We start from the raw sequence: 19,823 nt of genomic DNA, 5'->3' as shown, positions 1-19,823 counted from the left end.
TACACCCATCTGAGCCCTTATTCTGTCAGTCCACTTTCCTACACCCATCTGAGCCCTTACACTCACTCAGTCAGTCCACTGTCCTACACCCATCTGAGCCCTTATTCTGTCAGTCCACTGTCCTACACACATCTGAGCCCTTACTCTGTCAGTCCACTTTCCTACATCAATCTATAGTACATCCAGCTATCTCTAACAGGATTGGTTAGAGTGTGAAATCATCCAATCTCATAGGTGCGTGCAGCCTCCCGGTGGCCACATGCATTTCTGTTTGTCCCATCTTTCTGTACTCACAGAATGAGCAAAGACTGGTCAGTGGTGCTGACACTGACACTATTATCACTCCCCAGTCAACTGACCCACTGGGAGCTGGGGTTAACATGTCTGAATCAGATGGAGCAGGAAGGAAAAGAGGACTGGACCACTGCACTGTGTACTCAAGTCCCACATTTAGACAAACTATTTGGAGAATAAAAATGGTGAGAGTAGAAAAACAAGAATGGATATTAAATTAATTTATCAATCAATAAACACTATGTATTTATGTAGCCATGTTTACAGCAACATTTGTCACAAAGCCCTTTACAGTAACAGAGCATGAGGAACCACTGAATATGGTTATATCAGTGAGGTTAATATGTAAAATCCCAACAAGATTGTATAGGTCTTAACCAATTAATCTTCCAGTCTGAGCTAGTGTGTGAAGTAGGCCTTGTCTGTCAAGTAGGAGGACCAGATTGTATCATCCTCCCCTCCCTGTAACACTGGAATGAGAGTAAAAATCATATAGATGAAAAACGAACTCCCTGTCAGTGCCTGTCCATCCTCTCTCTCTCACTTTCTCCCTCTCCCCCTCTTTTTCTCAGAGTGAATGCCCATCAAGACTCAAAAGGCCCTTCTGAATTTTTCATCCAGCCCTCTGACGCCCTCTCTACCTTCACAGCCATTTCCATCTCAAAGGCAGCAGCTCTTCTCCTTTCTTCACCGCACATTTGGGACACGGTCACGTCTGTACCCCCCCAGCCCCCCTCTCTTAGCCCCCGCTGACACTGTGGTTGTACATCCACACCCCTCCTTTCTCTGTCTCTCTACTCTTCCCTTTCATGTGGCTCGCTCACCCACTCAGTCTCTTGCTCTGTGTGAGCTCTGCGCTGGTGCGTTCACCATCTATTGGGTTTGCTAGATATGATTGGGGAATTTGCTGCATTCAAATTGAGTTTTTCCCCTTGTGGTTACCACTTTCTAAACAAATGTAAACAGATACTGAGCAATTAGCTAAACACGTGCTCTAGCATGTCGATAGAGCAGGGGAGTAAACCAACGAGCTTATAGGATGCGTGACGTGGTGTGTGTGCGCATGGTAAGGGTCTGTGTGTGTGTGTCAGCCGTGTGTGTGTGTGTGCGCGCGCACCTACTGCATGCATGAATGTGTGTCTGTGTGCCTACCATGTGAGTGTGTGTGTCTGTGTGGGTGAATGAGAAAGCGGAACTATCTTGCAAGTCACGTCTTGGCTCATTTTAATATGTAGAACATGTTCCACAGAGAGTTCCATAGTACTGAGCGGGCTGGCTGACGGTGCAGTGCGTGTTTCGCTGCCTGACCGTTTGTCTACAGAGATACCAACTAGTTTGTGACCATGTCAGCAATGATTAAGTTCACCCTGAACAGCTCAAATTCCCTCAGTTTTTTTATTTTACTCAGAGACAGCATGTGTGTGCTTCATTACTCAAACATGATTTAAAGGCCATAAACTCAGGGAGAGCTTAGAGAATAATTCTATATATAGAACACTATCCATATCTATGAACCTTCCTGGAAACCAAATCACAGAAGATAAGCGTCTCACCATCTCCTGCCTTCATCAGTAGTACCACCAAGCTGAATCACTTGAGGTGGAGTATGCTGCACAGATTTCAATTCTCATTTAGAGATCTGTAAAAACAGCCATCAGGCAGAGTACATGTACAGTTGAAGTCGGAAGTTTACATACACTTAGGTTGGAGTCATTAAAACTTGTTTTTCAACCACTCCACAAATTTCTTGTTAACAAACTATAGTTTTGGCAAGTCGGTTAGGACATCTACTTTGTGCATGACACAAGTAATTTTTCCAACAATTGTTTACAGACAGATTATTTCACTGTATCACAATTCCATTGGGTCAGAAGTTTACATACACTTAGTTGACTGTGCCTTTAGACAGCTTGGAAAATTCCACAAAATGATGTCATGGCTTTAGAAGCTTCTGATAGGCTAATTGACATCATTTGAGTCAATTGGAGGTGTACCTGTGGATGTATTTATAGGCCTACCTTCAAACTCAGTGCCTCTTTGCTTGACATCATGGGAAAATCAAAAGAATTCAACCAAGACCTCAGAAAAAAAATGTAGACCTCCACAAGTCTGGTTCATCCTTGGGAGCAATTTCCAAACACCTGAAGGTACCACGTTCATCTGTACAAACAATAGTGTGCAGTATAAACACCATGGGACCACGCAGCCGTCATACCACTCAGGAAGGAGACGCATTCTGTCTCCTAGAGATGAACGTACTTTGGTGCAAAAAGTGCAAATCAATCCCAGAACAACAGCAAAGGACCGTGTGAAGATGCTGGAGGAAACAGATACAAAAGTATCTATATCCACAGTAAAACAAGTCCTATATCGACATAACCTGAAAGGCCGCTCAGCAAGGAAGAAGCCACTGCTACAAACCTGCCATAAAAAAGCCAGACTATGGTTTGCAACTGCACATGGGGACAAAGATCATACTTTTTTGAGAAATGTCCTCTGGTCTGATGAACCAAAAATAGAACTGTTTGGCCATAATGACCATTGTTATGTTTAGAGGAAAAAGGGGAACGCTTGCAAGCCGAAGAACACCATCCCAACCGTGAAGCACGGGGGTGGAAGCATCATGTTGTGGGGGTGCTTTGCTGCAGGAGGGACTGGTGCACTTTACAAAATAAATGGAATCATGAGGAGGAAAATTATGTGGATATATTGAAGCAACGTCTCAAGACATCAGTCAGGAAGTTAAAGCTTGGTCGCAAATGGGTCTTCCAAATGGACAATGACCCCAAGCATACTTCCAAAGTTGTGGCGAAATGGCTTAAGGACAAAGTCAAGGTATTGGAGTGGCCATCACAAAGTTCTGAACTCAAGCCCATAGAAAGTTTGTGGGCAGAACTGAAAAAGCGTGTGTGAGCAAGGAGGCCTACAAACCTGACTCAGTTATACCAGCTCTGTCAGGAGGAATGGGCCAAAATTCACCCAACTTATTGTGGGAAGCTTGTGGAAGGCTACCCGAAACATTTGACCCAAGTTAAACAATTTAAAGGCAATGCTACCAAATACTAATTGAGTGTATGTAAACTTCTGACCCACTGGGAACGTGATGAAAGAAATAAAAAGATGAAATAAATCACTCTCTCTACTATTATTCTGATGTTTCACATTCTTAAAATAAAGTGGTGATCCTAACTGACCTAAGACAGGGAATTTTTACTGGGATTAAATGTCAGGAATTGGGAAAAACCAAGTTTAAATGTATTTGGCTAAGGTGTATGTAAACTTCCGTCTTCAACTGTATTTACCAACATGCCGATTAATGAGTTCGCAATTTGGAAGATAATCAGCAGTTGACAGACCCAGACCCTCCCACCAAATGCCACTTATTCTTTGATGGAATGCAGAAAGTGGGAAATTTAATCAGCCTCTTTTAGCTCCTCTTGACCTCTCCCCTCTGTCGTCAAGGAAACTTTAATCTCAAAAGCCGTCTGTCAGGCAGGTGAACTTTGACAAGCGAAAAGAGAAGAAGAAGCCTATCACCACTTCCTCTCCATGCGTGTAATGTGAATCGTAGATGGATGGAAGGGAAGAAAAGGAAAGAAAAAAAACATCCCAGAAAATGTCCTGCGTCTCTCTTCTCTGTGGTCAATACATGACAAAGAGAGGAAGTGGCAAGTAAGCTAAAGTAGGCCAATCAGCCCTGCAGTGTAAAACCACTGCCCCAACAGCGTAAAAGGAAGTTAATATATCAAAGTGATTCAATATTAAAAATGAACCTTTAGTTCACCACACTCAGCTCATTTTTCCAGTGGCTGGAGGTGACCTAGAGAAGTGAAGACTTTAGGATGCAGTATTGTCCAGAGATAAAGTATCATGGAACACAAGTGAGCTTGATGTGAAAAACACTAAGCCCTTCCCCTAGCCCCCTAACACCGGCAGTTCCCAAATAACGTAAAGAAAACAGATACTGGTAGGTGGATATATCCTAATATGGTGGTTAAAATGACATCATCACAACCGGATTACATCGTCATTAACGACGACATTGCAACCAGTTTGGTACCACTGTGCACAGGCTAGTGATTATCTAGGCTACCTATCCAGTCCCATCAGGTCAGAGACGATTGTGGTGCGTCTACCTGCCCAGTATACCTTAGCTTCATTCCCTGGTCAAAACGACATGGCACTTGATAGCACACCTAGGCTCAGGTACCATAGAACCAAACACAGCTAATTCATGATTTATACTACTTAATTACACACAGATCGATTGATTAAATATACAAACTAATCAATTGCACACAAACTGATAACGATTTATTCTTGAGTTACTAAGTCCAACCCTTTAAACCCGTGGGAATTGGCCTATACGGATAGGGCTAAGTTGAAATGTTTCTTGCAGAAGAAATATGAAAAGCATATGCATAACCATGCTAGCAACTGAAAGGGAACAGTTTGAAGATTATGAAAAACTATTAGACCAAAGGTGAGGACACAACAGTTAACCTGAAACAAGGCATCATTTGAAAGCTTGTTCTATTGCCAACATGACTAGCTAAGTTATAAAATATTATCTTACAGTTAGGTTTTCACAATGCAATTCAGGGAAAACAAATCAGAATTCTGGTGCACATAAAAATAAGTCATTCAAGTGTGTGTGCCCCAACAAATTTTCTTCACAATAGACAAACATAGGCTCATTCTGTTCAGAACAACCAAGGGTATGATGCCATGTCATCTTGTAACTACATCCAACATAGTGATCATAAACGTTTACATGAGTTGTATAATATGGAATAATATGGAAATGTGAAGTGGCTTGCTTGTATGACATCCGTAATAAAGTGGTGCTCTGCTTTGTTGACACCACGCTCCACAAAGCAAGTCCTGCAGGCTCTAGTTTTACCTTATCTTGATTATTGTCCAGTCATATGGTCAAGTGCTGCAAAGAAAGACCTAGTTAAGCTGCAGCTGGCCCAGAACAGAGCAGAACTTCTTGCTCTACATTGTAATCAGAGGGCTAATATTAATACTATAGATGCCAGTCTCTCTTGGCTAAGAGTTGAGGAAAGACTGACTGTGTCACTTATTTTAATAAGAAACAATGTGTTGGAAATTCAAAATTGTTTGCATAGTCAACTTACACACAGCACTGACACACACACACACTTACCCCACCAGACATGCCACCAGCGGTCTTTTCACAGTCCCCAGGTCCAGAACAAATTAAAAGAAACGTACATTATTATACAGAGCCATGAGTGCATGGAACTCCCTTCCATCTTATATAGTGCAAGTGAACAGCAAACCTGGTTTCAAAAAACAAATAAAGCAACACCTCACAGCACAATGCCTCTCCCCCATGTGACCTAATGTGTGACTGAGAGATGCACACACACTACATGTTAGTCTTTTGTCTGTAATGTATTTTCGTTATGTGTAGGACACCAGTAAGACTAACCCTAAACATCAAAGCTGTATTTATTATAATTCTCAATGTCTCATCTTTCAAAATACATAGAGTCATACTAATGTACAGCATATTGCTCACTCAGACAACAAAAGTGCAAAAGTTGGCCAATTACTGGAAGGGATGGGGGCAACTTCTCGTCGCGTGATTAACCAAAATGGTGTATATTTTTTGTTTTAAAACAACTAATTGACAGATGTCTGTAAAATTATTTTTATTCCATTTCGTTTAGGTTTTTCCTGTGAGCTCAATGTGGACATTGCACAGTTTTTCTAGAGATAAGTCAGATCAAACCCAAACTGCGATGTAGTAGGAAGGCAAAATTCTACATAGTTTACAGCAGAAAACTTGGTAATTAACTACAATGACCACAATCCATTGTACGCTTACATGTCTGGTCTGTGTTTCTTTTACACCTGCTAAATAACAGAGAGAAGAATGCACGATCAACTGCGCGAGGTATCTCTACCTGAAAATACATTATCTAAGTGACATAGTTTCAGCGGTCATTAAAGTATGCCTTATTTACTTTGAAGAACTACTAAAATAGTGATTTTGGCAGAGAGCATAGGCAGCAGCTCTATAGAGATGAGATGATGACTTGGAATGAAACAAAGTCATCGAATAAAACAAATGTAATAAACATAACTGAAATATTTGATTAAACTTAAGTAATGTGAATAAATGATGGTTAATAAGTGATAAGCAGTAATGGGCAGTCACCACCATCATAGAACTTTATTCTGTGTTGTCACAGCATTCAACCCACATAATGCATAGTGCATTTTGATTTTTTATAATCAAACTGAAAACCATGATTATGTTTTAATAATCGAACTGAAACTACCTGAAAAAGCCCTAATCGCTCAGCATTACAATCCATACAGCGCTGTGAAGCAGAGAGACAGAGCTCTGACGTCATGTATAGCATATGTTACTGTACAGCCACTGCGTTCCAATTTACGCATTTATCAGTGCCATTTTCAACCCGTGGATGGGTACAAGTGTAAAGGACTACGAGTACGGGTACGAGTGTAAAGGACTACGAGTACGGGTACGAGTGTAAAGGACTACGAGTACGGGTACGAGTGTAAAGGACTACGAGTACAAGTGTAAAGGACTACGGGTACGAGTGTAAAGGACTACGAGTACGGGTACGAGTGTAAAGGACTACGAGTACGGGTACGAGTGTAAAGGACTACGAGTACGGGTACGAGTGTAAAGGACTACGAGTACGAGTGTAAAGGACTACGAGTACGGGTACGAGTGTAAAGGACTACGAGTACAAGTGTAAAGGACTACGGGTACGAGTGTAAAGGACTACGGGTACGGGTACGAGTGTAAAGGACTACGGGTACGGGTACGAGTGTAAAGGACTACGGGTACGGGTACGAGTGTAAAGGACTACGGGTACGGGTACGAGTGTAAAGGACTACGAGTACGGGTACGAGTGTAAAGGACTACGAGTACGGGTACGAGTGTAAGTCCAATTCAGACATTTTTTGGCTCAATATCAAATTATATCTGGGTAACAATTAACTATCTTACTGTGATTGAAAACAATGGAAATGGTGGTGAAAAAGAAACAAAATAGCTTCTTAGCAAAGAGCAATTTCTCATGCTAGAATTTTGCTAGGACTGTCTGGGAGTTGTCTGAGTGGAGAGGGGAAAACTGAAAACAAGCTGTTATTGGCAGAGATCTTTGGAACTCATTGGTGTATTAACTCATTTACAATTTCACAGTGTTCTCTGACACACACGCAGGATAATCTCTTTTTTGACTGAACTGGGCTTTTAAAATTAGGTGGTTAATTTACAGTATCACAACCACCGCTGTAAATGTATTTGAATAAACTAGTGGGAAATGAATGACTCAAATAGATAACATGATTCCCTTAGGCTATACAAATATTTTTAAAAAATATTCAAGAAACGTTCGGAAAAACTAAAACTCCAGCTTTATATAAATATATATATATTTTTCAATTTCTTTGATGCCTGCCTACGATTTGGAACCGACGACAACCCCAGCAATGACAAATTATCCATCCTTATCCTCCCACACACATCTTCAGCTACTCGCAGCTTTGTTCACATTTTAAGGGGTAAAAAAACAACTATTAGCCTCCAAGCGAAGAAAGCATCTCCAAAAAGAGGAGATAGAAAGCAGGAGAGACGAGGAGTGATACTGCTAGCTCAGCATGGGGTTCAGTGTATGAAAAATAACAAACAGTCAGGCACTGGGCTCACTGTGCTACACAGGGCTCACTGTGCTACACAGGGCTCACTGTGCTACACAGGGCTCACTGTGCTACACAGGGCTCACTGTGCTACACAGGGCTCACTGTGCTACACAGGGCTCACTGTGCTACACAGGGCTCACTGTGCTACACAGGGATGAGCTTCAATGACATGCAGTAGAATCAGTTCCATGCTGTGGGGAAATACAGACTGAAATCCCTGACTGAATTCAGCTACAGGCCATGGGGGAAGTAACTTCAATATAAACTAGTCAGTGTACTGTAGGCAAAACCTGGGAAACAGTGGACTACAGGGGCAACAGCCTTAATATGAGCCAGTCAGCTCAGCTCCAAGCTACAGGGGGAGAGCAATACAGAGGCTGTATAATGTAGAGAGGATGCTTCACTGAACTACAAAGGCTACTGTATATACAGAGGAAGGAGCAGATCAGCATAGCTACGTTACAGCAGGACACATATCCTAGTACAGGGGAGGAGAACGCTTCCGCACCAACCAAGTCAGTGTATTCTCTGGTACTAGCCTGGTCCCAGATCCGTTTGTGCTGGACACTGATCATAGGAGTTGGCTAGACAGCAGAAACAGATGTAGGACCAGGCTAAGGGACAATGCCACCCCTCAGTATTATAACAAGTCTACAGTAAACATGTGGTCCCCCACAAATGATGTGGCGCTCCTCCCTGTGTCAATTATTCCAACATATGTTGTGTGGGAAGACATTTCATTTGTAAGTACCAAAATTACATTGGTAATTATGGGAAACTTGTTTCTAATGAGAAGATGTTTACGTGTCCAAAATGACATGACTGTTGGTCAAACGGGGCAGAAGCTATGCTTGTTCAAATGTTGGTTTGGTGGGGGACAAAATGTCTAGTTAGCAGAAAAACTAACGGGCAGAGCTTATAGAAACGTGTTGCTCATGAGGGGATGCATATAACAACACCTCATTCCATGATAGTAGCTCAAACGGGACAGGAGACATGCTTGTTCAAAGTTAGGAATTTCAGTGTAATTGTGTACGTGCCGGATCTCTATGGCAAGATGCATCACTCACCAAAGTTTAGCCAGAATCGGGCCAGTGCTGTCTGAGATATTGTGTGTGACGAACGTACTAAAGGACGGAGACAGAGCCACAGTCCCCTTCCAGATGTCATTGTGAGGACAGTAATACTATACAAGGCATAAGCCAGGTATTTGTCTATAGAGCGAAATCCTACTTTGCTACATTTTCTCTGATTTGTGTGAAGTAGTGGAAGGCAAGAGGGGCAAAAAGAGAGGGACTGGTCTAGTGCTGGAGATGACTATCTTGGATATAAATGGATCATGGTGCATTACCTCCCCCAACCCCCCAACCTCCTCGCCCAAAACCTAGAGAAATAATGAAGGACTGAGCTAAGCTTAATGGGCTATCTTTAGGTAATAGCTTTTCAGTGTATTGAGCCGTTTGACAATCATGCAGAACACGAGAGCAATACACAGCTCCAAAACAGACCTGAGGGGTAGGTGATGGGAACAAAGAAATGAGAGAACAATGTGGGAGGGAGGGAGGGAGGGAGAAAAGGTATAGAACAGAATATAAGTTATGGTGGAATGTTGAACCTTTGGGTAGAGAGGATGGTGAATAGCCTTTTCACAGTTATGTGAAATGTACATAAAATTAACATTTTCCATCTTGAATAGCAGTAGGGAAGTATTTGTAATGGTATGTCTTAGTAGGCTACAGCTTTACCAACCTTCACCCATGACAAAGAGACAGGGACACTGCATTTCATACTGTACCTCTCTGTACTAGAGTCCTGGACACCATCAAAGATTTACAGAGTCTAATATTGATTGGTACATCAAACCCTCAGATAGATCTTTAAGGGTTGTTGGAGCTGGACTGTGCTGTTTGTGTTGTAGGGATTAACATCCAAACATGGACCAGGTGTTAAAGGTCATGACCCCGCTGAGAAATGCATAGCCAAGAGTCGACCTTAGTGACCCTATCATACATCACCCTCTCCTCCTCCTATATTTCTGACCACACCCTCTCCTTCCCTTGAGAACTCTGACAATGATGAAGGTTGGGGGTAAATAAATAAAAAGTCGTCCTCCAAATGAGGGGTCGTGACAGGCAAAATATTTATTTATTTGATCATTTAATTTTTTTTCAATGATGAATGTTGGAATCAGTAGATTTGTCTAGGTAGGTAGACTTTGAATTTCAAACCAATTATCTACAGTTTAATTCCTCAACGATGCTCTACCCCACTGCTCTCCGAGAGTGTGGTGGATCTCTGGTTTCTATGGAGATGACCTGGATGCCTCTGGTGCAGGGGGTGTGGTCTGACTCACCTGGTGGGTAGTTGATCCTGTCTGCAGGGATGGAAAGGAGAGAATCCACGACGGAAGACCTTCTCTGGAAGAGAACAGAGATCATCTCAAATCCCTCTGGGCCCAGCAGTTCAAACAGCTGGAGTAGAGGTAGAGGGATAGATAGATGGATAGATGGATAGATAGAGAGGAGCAGAGAGGAGACAGATGAGAGATACAAAGAGAGAGAGAGAGAGGGGAGCAGAGAGGAGACAGATGAGAGATACAAAGAGAGAGAGAGAGAGGAGCAGAGAGGAGACAGATGAGAGATACAAAGAGAGAGAGAGAGAGGAGCAGAGAGGAGACAGATGAGAGATACAAAGAGAGAGAGAGAGAGGAGCAGAGAGGAGACAGATGAGAGATACAAAGAGAGAGAGAGAGAGGAGCAGAGAGGAGACAGATGAGAGATACAAAGAGAGAGAGGAGCAGAGAGGAGACAGATGAGAGATACAAAGAGAGAGAGAGAGAGGAGCAGAGAGGAGACAGATGAGAGATACAAAGAGAGAGAGAGAGGAGCAGAGAGGAGACAGATGAGAGATACAAAGAGAGAGAGAGGAGCAGAGAGGAGACAGATGAGAGATACAAAGAGAGAGAGAGAGGAGCAGAGAGGAGACAGATGAGAGATACAAAGAGAGAGAGAGAGGAGCAGAGAGGAGACAGATGAGAGATACAAAGAGAGAGAGAGAGGAGCAGAGAGGAGACAGATGAGAGATAAAGAGAGAGAGAGAGGAGCAGAGAGGAGACAGATGAGAGATAAAGAGAGAGAGAGAGGAGCAGAGAGGAGACAGATGAGAGATAAAGAGAGAGAGAGAGGAGCAGAGAGGAGACAGATGAGAGATAAAGAGAGAGAGAGAGGAGCAGAGAGGAGACAGATGAGAGATACAAAGAGAGAGAGAGAGGAGCAGAGAGGAGACAGATGAGAGATAAAGAGAGAGAGAGGAGCAGAGAGGAGACAGATGAGAGATAAAGAGAGAGAGAGAGGAGCAGAGAGGAGACAGATGAGAGATACAAAGAGAGAGAGAGAGGAGCAGAGAGGAGACAGGTGAGAGATACAAAGAGAGAGAGGGACAGAGAGGAGCAGAGAGGAGACAGGTGAGAGATACAAAGAGAGAGAGAGGAGCAGAGAGGAGACAGATGAGAGATACAAAGAGAGAGAGGGACAGAGAGGAGCAGAGAGGAGACAGGTGAGAGATACAAAGAGAGAGAGGAACAGAGAGGAGACAGATGAGAGAAACAAAGAGAGAGAGAGGAGCAGAGAGAGAGAAAAAGAGAGAGAGGAGCAGAGAGAGAAAAAGAGAGGGGGAGACATCAGCTGGTGTGCTTAAGCCAAAAACACTAAAGCAGTAAACAAACACATCCTATGGTTCAACCTCCATCCTCCCCTCCAAACACACGCATTCAGTGCCAAGAATGAGCACCTGGTAATTACCATGCCCAAAGTAAGTCTGGGCCTGAGACAGAATAATGCTGTGCCGCTTAGCCCCCCAAACACAGCCACCTGGCACTTAGCTGGCTGGGGACAGCAAAACAACAGTAAACCTGACTGGGAGGGAAGCGATCACTGAGCAAGGAGCTGGCTAGCACAGGAGAGAAACATACAGTATTAACCATAGGGGGTGGAAATGCTGTGTGCAACAGACACAATGAGTATGTTTACATGCACAGTGTACATAATGCACAGTTACATAAATGTAACCTTTATTTAGCTAGGCAAGTCAGTTAAGAACAAATTCTTATTTACAATGACGGCCTACCCCGGTCAAACCCAGACAACGCTGGGCCAATTGTGTGCCGCCCTATGAGACTCCCAATCACGGCCGGATGTGATACTGCCTGGATTCAAACCAGGGACTGTAGTGACGCCTCTTGCACTGAGATGCAGTGCCTTAGACCGCTGCGCCAGTCGGGAACACCTGCTCTTTCCATTATATAGACTGACCAGTTGAAAGCCATGATCCCTTATTGATGTCACATGTTAAATCCAATCCAATCAGTGTACATGAAGGGGAGGAGACAGGTTTAAGATTTTTAAGTCTTGAGACATGGATTGTGTATGTGTGTGATTCAGAGAATGAATGGGCAAGACAAAAGATTGAAGTGCCTTTGAACGGGGTATGGTAGTAGGTGCCAGGCGCACCAGTTAGAGTATGTCAAGAACTGTAACGCTGCTGGGTTTTTCACACTCAACAGTTTCCTGTGTATCAAGAATGGTCCACCACCCAAAGGACATCCAGCCAACTGGACACAACTGTGGGAAGCATTGGAGTCAACATGGGCCAGCATCCCTGTGGAACGCCTTCGACACTTTGTAGAGTCCATGACCTGACGAATTGAGGCTGTTCTGAGGGCAAAAGGGGGTGCAACTCAATATGATATTAAACTGAATATGTCAGCAGGCAGATTATGCAAGCTTATCTTAAATCAGAGTAAGGTCTAAATTGAAGTAAGCACACGCCGAATAAAACACCTAGTTTCCTAAGCAATCTGGAATTATTAGGGCATGTAAACAGCTTAATCCGTGTTCCAGCGGTGTAATTGATCTGCACATGTGCCAGCACCGGTAGCACAAGCCTCCCTCTTATACACGAGTGAAGTGAGTTAGGAAAAACAAAGTAAGCATCTTAGAAATACAAACTATATACGTCCAAACTCAATCAGGCTTCACAAAAATAACATGGCCTTGTGGTAGAATGTTTATTTTGATTGTTGATTTTCTGCATTTATTTAAGTCCCATCAGGAAGCCTGATTTCAGATGTGTCCATGTAAACATGATTATTAGGGATATCGTTTATGTGCATGTAACCTTACTCAATGAGACAACATCAAAACCCACATAGTACCGTAAATTCCGGACTATAAGTCGCAACTTTTTTCCCAGGCTTTGATCCTCGCGGCTTAAACAATGTATGGATTTTTCCCGCTTTCAATTTTTTTTTTTCCAAAAAAAACACATTCTGTGACCTTGCTCAGTTTTTTGGGGGCATGAAGCTTTCATTAGACCAATGAAATTGCCGAACGGGTTAAGGTCAAACAACTTTTTTGTTTAGATTAAATCGAGCGCTCTCAAACTTCCCATCATTCTGATTACGGTAGTCATTTTGTCACCCTCATCAGGGCAAAGACACGGAGAAATGCATATGATGCAGCTTTCAAGTTGAAGGCGATTGATCTGGCTGTTGGAAAAGGAAATAGAGCTGCTGCACGGGAGCTTGGTCTTAATGAGTCGATGATAAGACGTTGGAAACAGCAGGGTGAGGAATTGACTCAGTGCAAAAAGACAACTAAAGCTTACTGCAAATTTTTTGTTACAAGCCGTGTTTCGTTAAAGCCTATTTATTTTTGTTACAAGCCGTGTTTCGTTAAAGCCTGTGTAAAGTTAATTTGTTTAAATGTACCGGTAGGCACCTGCGGCTTATAGACATGTGCGGCTTATTTATGTTCAAAATAATATATATTTTTTAAATTCAGTGGGTGCGGCTTATATTCAGGTGCGCTTAATAGTCCGGAAATTACGGTACCTGGCATTAGAAGATATGAGCATTCTTGAATATATTCCCAAATTTTTATCCTGCATTATTCTTTTTGAAGCTAAAATACAATACAAAACTGATCATTCAATTCATGCTTTTCAGTCTGCAGATGGATAAATGGATGGATAGTTGGATGGAAAGAGAGGCTTTGCTCTTTTGCTTTTCCACATCCTCTCTGGGGACTTGGTTAGCCACCGCGGTAAGGGAGCCAAACAACAGACGCACTTTGATGATGTCAGGTGACAGGTCAGCCACCCTCCTTTGTGAAGGGCAGTCTTTGTTTCTGTGTGCTGGGTCTTGGTTGTATTCTCTGTCTTCAAAGTCCTTTCCCTCTCAGTGACTGGAGGGTCATTCCATGTCATTTCAGAAAGCAATGACACCCACAATCTCTGATTGTTCTGAAATAATTTCTGTCGTTAGAAACAGATAAGATTTGGCATGGGGGTCGGGGGGGGGGCTTTTGACAATTTCTTTGGAATCCTCATGTCTTACTCATTGTTAAAAAAAAATTGGGGTCCAAATCGGACGTTATGTACTACATTTACTGAATTTGGGTGCAATCAATTAGCTTAATTTCTCAGAGATCAAATTATATTTCAACAAAATAATGTTGCAGGGGGCCTCCCGAGTGGCGCAGCGGTCTAAGGCGTCACTACAGACCCGAGTTCGATCCCAGGCTATGTCACAGCCGGCCGCGACCGAGAGACCCATGAGGCGGCGCATTATTGGCCCAGTGTTGTCCGGGTTAGGGGAGGGTTTGACCGACTGGGATGTCCTTGTCCCATCTCACGCTCTAGGGACTCCTTGTGGCGGCCAGGCGCATGCACTCTGACTTCAGGTCGCCAGCTGTACGGTGTTTCCTCCGACACATTGGTGCGGCTGTCTTCCAGGTTAAGTGAGCAGTGTGTCAAGAAGCAGTGCGGCTTGGCAGGGTCGTGTTTCTGAGGAGGCATGACTCTCGAACTTCGCCTTTCCCGAGTCCGTACGGGAGTTTCCGCGATGGGACAAGACTAACTACCAATTGGATATCATAAAATTATCTGTAACCTTCTGTTTCTTACAACAGAAACGATTTCAGAACAAGGTGGTGGGTGTCGAAAACCTTGTGCTTTTTGGAGGTGAAATGACCCTGGGACTGTGTTGTTATTGTTGGTCTGTTTTTCACCTGCTGCCCAGAGAAAATATATTTTTTGGGGGGCACGCATGAATTCTGTCCTTGAAGTTCATTGGATCCTCTCAGCCTGAAAGGGAAGGTGAGGAGGACAGAGGAGTCCGCTGGGAGCGAGAGACAGTTTTCCCCTCAGAAGGAAGGAGCTCACAGACCTAACCACCCTGAAGGCTTTTTTTTACCTTTAAGCCTGGATGAGGCTGAGACATTAGGTGAACTGTGAACCATAGATTGTTCTAGAAAATGCATAGGCTACAACAAGCTTTCAGGATGCAAGGCAACTATCAGTGTCCACATAGATCACTGGTTATAATACAAATGTTGAATGAGACTGCCATACAAGCAGCACACCTGCATACAGTAGGTCTTACAGCGGTCAAAACTATGAATATAATAACTCAAGAGTCTATATCCCTGTGTTTTAATGGAGCTTCAGCTCTTTTCACAACCACCAAAAACATACCATTAAAATCAAGCTTTCTTTCTCAAGCCACTGCTATTGCAGCAAATGTCATCATTCCAGGGGTACAAATGAGAGGTAATAAAATAAAATAAAAAGCGGGGGTTTATCCTCTGTCACAAGTAATGGTACAGAGTACAGAGCCTTTAAACTTTGGCGTTGAATTTGGAGTCACGCGCAGAGAGGTGTGTGGAGTGCACACACACAAAGGGCACTCCACATCTAAAGATGTCAGTAGGAGAGTTGGCTTCCAAATGTCAGCTACGTGAAGAACATTAGAAGATAATGTAGACTCAGGTATTAGTAAAACCTACACTCTGCTGTGGAGAGAAGGAAAGAGAAGGGAGGGAGAGGGACTCAAGAGGACAGAATGAGGCACTGTCTAATTCATAAGTGAAAGTTATGGATGAAATCTCATTGCCAGAGGTCTCAGCATGTGGCCTACAGAGCATGTGGCCTAAGGGGCACTCTAACCCTGACCTTTAACCGCTAACAGACAAGCACGCAGACACACACCTCTTCTAGACTGGATGCTGGATAGAAGGGGTTGAGGAGAATAAGCGAAACAGAGAGCCACTAATAAATTATATGAATGAATGTGTGTGGCGACCTTGTGTTTTTGTGGGCTGCAGAAGGAGCGAGGGAGAGAGAGGACTTTAAATGAAGCACCTGTATAAGAGATGGGAGCTCTGCCCAGAGCCTCATCAATCCATCCTTCCTCTGTCACAACCTGGCATCTCTCCCTCTGTGAGTGTGTTATTTTCTTGTGGAAGAAGTGAACTACATGTCTCAATAACACCATGGCTCAGCACAGACTAAGTGCTGCCTTAATTGCCTGTTGTTGCCCAGTACTTCTAGCCCAGTTCTTCTAGCTAGTCTTGATTCATTGGTAACTGTGCAAATCCTTTCCACATACACTCAACCCAAGGTCTTTCCACCCTCTAAAAACCTGAGAATCTCAGATATTAAACCTGAACACTGTTTCACTTATTGTGTACGTCAGGCATACTGCAGCCTTTACCCTGGTGTGTACGTCAGGCATACTGCAGCCTTTACCCTGGTGTGTACGTCAGGCATACTGCAGCCTTTACCCTGGTGTGTACGTCAGGCATACTGCAGCCTTTACCCTGGTGTGTACGTCAGGCATACTGCAGCCTTTACCCTGGTGTGTACGTCAGACATACTGCAGCCTTTACCCTGGTGTGTACGTCAGGCATACTGCAGCCTTTACCCTGGTGTGTACGTCAGGCATACTGCAGCCTTTACCCTGGTGTGTACGTCAGGCATACTGCAGCCTTTACCCTGGTGTGTACGTCAGGCATACTGCAGCCTTTACCCTGGTGTGTACGTCAGGCATACTGCAGCCTTTACCCTGGTGTGTACGTCAGGCATACTGCAGCCTTTACCCTGGTGTGTACGTCAGGCATACTGCAGCCTTTACCCTGGTGTGTACGTCAGGCATACTGCAGCCTTTACCCTGGTGTGTACGTCAGGCATACTGCAGCCTTTACCCTGGTGTGTACGTCAGGCATACTGCAGCCTTTACCCTGGTGTGTACGTCAGACATACTGCAGCCTTTACCCTGGTGTGTACGTCAGGCATACTGCAGCCTTTACCCTGGTGTGTACGTCAGGCATACTGCAGCCTTTACCCTGGTGTGTACGTCAGGCATACTGCAGCCTTTATCCTGGTGTGTATGTCAGGCATACTGCAGCCTTCCTATGGGATGGGGCCTCCCTGGAGAAGCAGTAAGATCTTCCTCCTCTCCTACAAGGTCAGCTCTCCAGATCTCTCCAAACCTCTCCAGACACGTACCACGTCAACCTCACACCCACACACTAAAGGCCAAGGTTGACCTGCAGTGGAGACGAGGTCCAATGTGGATGTGATCTGAACCGGGATTTAAACCCCAGAGGCCAGCTGCCTAAGGTCAAGGAATAACAGTGAGGTTTGGGTCAGCACATTAGTCGCTCTGGATAAGAGCGTCTGCTAAATGACTTACATGTAAATGTTAAATGTAGTGTGAAAATTGTAAAAGTGGTGTGAGAGGGTGCTGCTCACCTCATTCTGCAGCTCGTCGTCACTCTTGGTAGAGGCCAGCATCTCAAACAGAGTGGCGCACAGTTCCTCAGGGCTGGAGGAGATCATGTTGCCTCCGTTCAGGTACTTCTCCACCTCCCCCCTCAGGATGGTCCCAACCCCAGAGCTCTGAGCCCCTCCCGGGCTTAGCCTGCCTCCATCCGCCTCTAAACCATTACCCCGGAGGCCTTGATGGTTGTTGAGGAAGCTGTGGAAGTCCAGGCCTCGACCAGGGGCCTCGTCCTCAGGGCCCCCCGCCCAGGCCAGGGCCTCCTGCGGGTCCAGGGTGTAGCAGTCATAGGAGAAGGTGATGTTGCGTCCAAAGGACGAGCCGCGCTGAGGGGCACGACAGGAGCTCTGGGAACTAACAAACTCCTCCACCTGTAAAACATGAATAAATAAACAAATAATAGAGCATTATAAATATATTCTAAGAAAAATATGGTAGAATAATAAAACACTAGGAAGAAAATGTATAAACCAAAAAGTTACTTTTTTAATATCTTATTTTAAGTAGGCCTATATATAGTCATAGTATTTTAATAAAATTTGATTTGAGTATTTCAGTTGTAACCGAATACCAAATTAGACTCCCCCCCACCTGGGACTCTCCCAGAGGGGCCACAGCAGCACAGGAGGTGTCGGCTGCCGAGGAGAGGAAGGGGCCGAACATCTGCTTGATGGCCCTCGTCGTGACCGACATGGTCCTTGTTGTGGAACGTCTCAAACAGGAAGACAGCAGCACTCAATGGTGTCCTGGCCATGCTCTGTCCCCACTGCCAGAGACATGGGGAAACAATCAGATATTTAGTTAGCTAGATACCATCATCATTTATTGTGAGCCCAGTTTCTTCAGTCCCACTCTTCAACCGAGGCAATACGGGCTGCCATCAGCGTCACAAATATGCTGACACTGATGATGATCATTGTGATTATCAGAAAACCCACTACCATTTACTATTACCATTAGTGATATCTAGCTGGCTAGTGGCTACAGAAATGTGACATTTCTTGCTGCACTGCTGTATGCTGTATGTTCCAAGCAGTAAAAGGCTAGCATTGTCTAGCACTGCTCATCGGAGAAATGAAAGATAAAAAAGAGCACTTTCTAAAAGACACGTGTCCTCCCACCGTAGCTCATTTAGAGCTCTGTTTAATCAAGGGAATCAGGACTAATTGTCCAAAAGAGATGAGAGGGAGAGAGAGGGGAAAAAGAGAGAGAGCGAGAGATAAAGGGTGATACTTAGAGAGGCAGAGAGAAACAAATGAAAAGGATTTAAGCCAATTAAAATGGCCTAAAAGCGTCTCCCTCTCCACTGTGTATGCCAGGGCACGATGGGCTTTTCATCGTCATTCTGTGGGTTCTGGAGCTTTACTTTATTCTCTACGCTCTAGGTAGACAGACAGGCTAAGGGCACATTAAAAGGACCAAAATTGCATGGTCAAGAACATTTAGAAATATCCCAAATACGTGTTTATTATCGCGGAAGGCTCTTTAGCCTTTCAATGATGATAAAAAAAAGAGTAGTGGTGAACAGAAAGCAAATAAATAAAACAAAATAGTCTTTTTCACAGGGTTTCAAGAAGGTAGGTAGGACATCATGTTTCTCTTGGTGAGCTCTTAGACAGCATTTCAAAGTAGAAATCCTGCCTGCACAACATGGTTTCAGTGACCTACTGCATGTGTCTATTGTTAGAATGTACTGTACTCTTATTTTTCTGACAACATCCTGACATTCTCTACTAAAACACCTCAGCTAAGGAACATGCATCAAGGTCTACACTATATTATTCATCTATCAGAGACACTGACCCTGGCCTGATACACATGAGCCATTGGACAGAGACACACCCCCAGGGCAGTCAGCCTCCACTAGCTGTCCTGAGCTCTTGATCCTCCACACACACACACACACACACACACCTGCTGTTAGAACCCCAGGCATGTTCTCAATTTGTCTTCCCTTGATTCTCCTCGTCACCTTCTCAAAACTAGTTGGAGGAGAAGGTCAGAGGGGAGGAACCTTGGATGTTTTCCTCTAATGTGTTTTGAGAAGGAGGTGAGAAGGGACGTGAGGAATCGAGGAAAGACAAATTGAGAGAGCCTCAAAGATGCCTTCTCGTGTGTCAGGCCTCAGTCTCTTCCTGTACACTACAGAGGTGCTCCACACGGAGGGAGTCCACTGTCCGCTGCACTCCACTGATATCTG

General features: G+C 44.1%; 1 protein-coding gene across 1 annotated transcript in view; it reads right to left on the bottom strand.

Annotated features, from left to right (window-relative positions):
* Window positions 1-19,823, bottom strand: part of LOC115177526 (activating signal cointegrator 1 complex subunit 3-like) — a 50,312-nt gene that overhangs the window by 27,787 nt on the left and 2,702 nt on the right. The window contains exons 5-7 of the mRNA XM_029738400.1: window positions 18,215-18,389; window positions 17,596-17,994; window positions 10,358-10,475 (exon numbers count right to left, since the gene is read on the bottom strand). Of these exons, the coding sequence (XP_029594260.1) occupies window positions 10,358-10,475; window positions 17,596-17,994; window positions 18,215-18,316 (619 nt within the window). The 5' untranslated portion in view covers window positions 18,317-18,389. The remainder of the gene's footprint in view (window positions 1-10,357; window positions 10,476-17,595; window positions 17,995-18,214; window positions 18,390-19,823) is intronic.

Source organism: Salmo trutta, chromosome 37 (assembly GCF_901001165.1).
Source record: "Salmo trutta chromosome 37, fSalTru1.1, whole genome shotgun sequence".
NCBI lineage: Eukaryota > Metazoa > Chordata > Actinopteri > Salmoniformes > Salmonidae > Salmo > Salmo trutta.
Note: the sequence above shows the minus strand (reverse complement) of the source record. Positions and strands in the feature narration are given on the sequence as shown.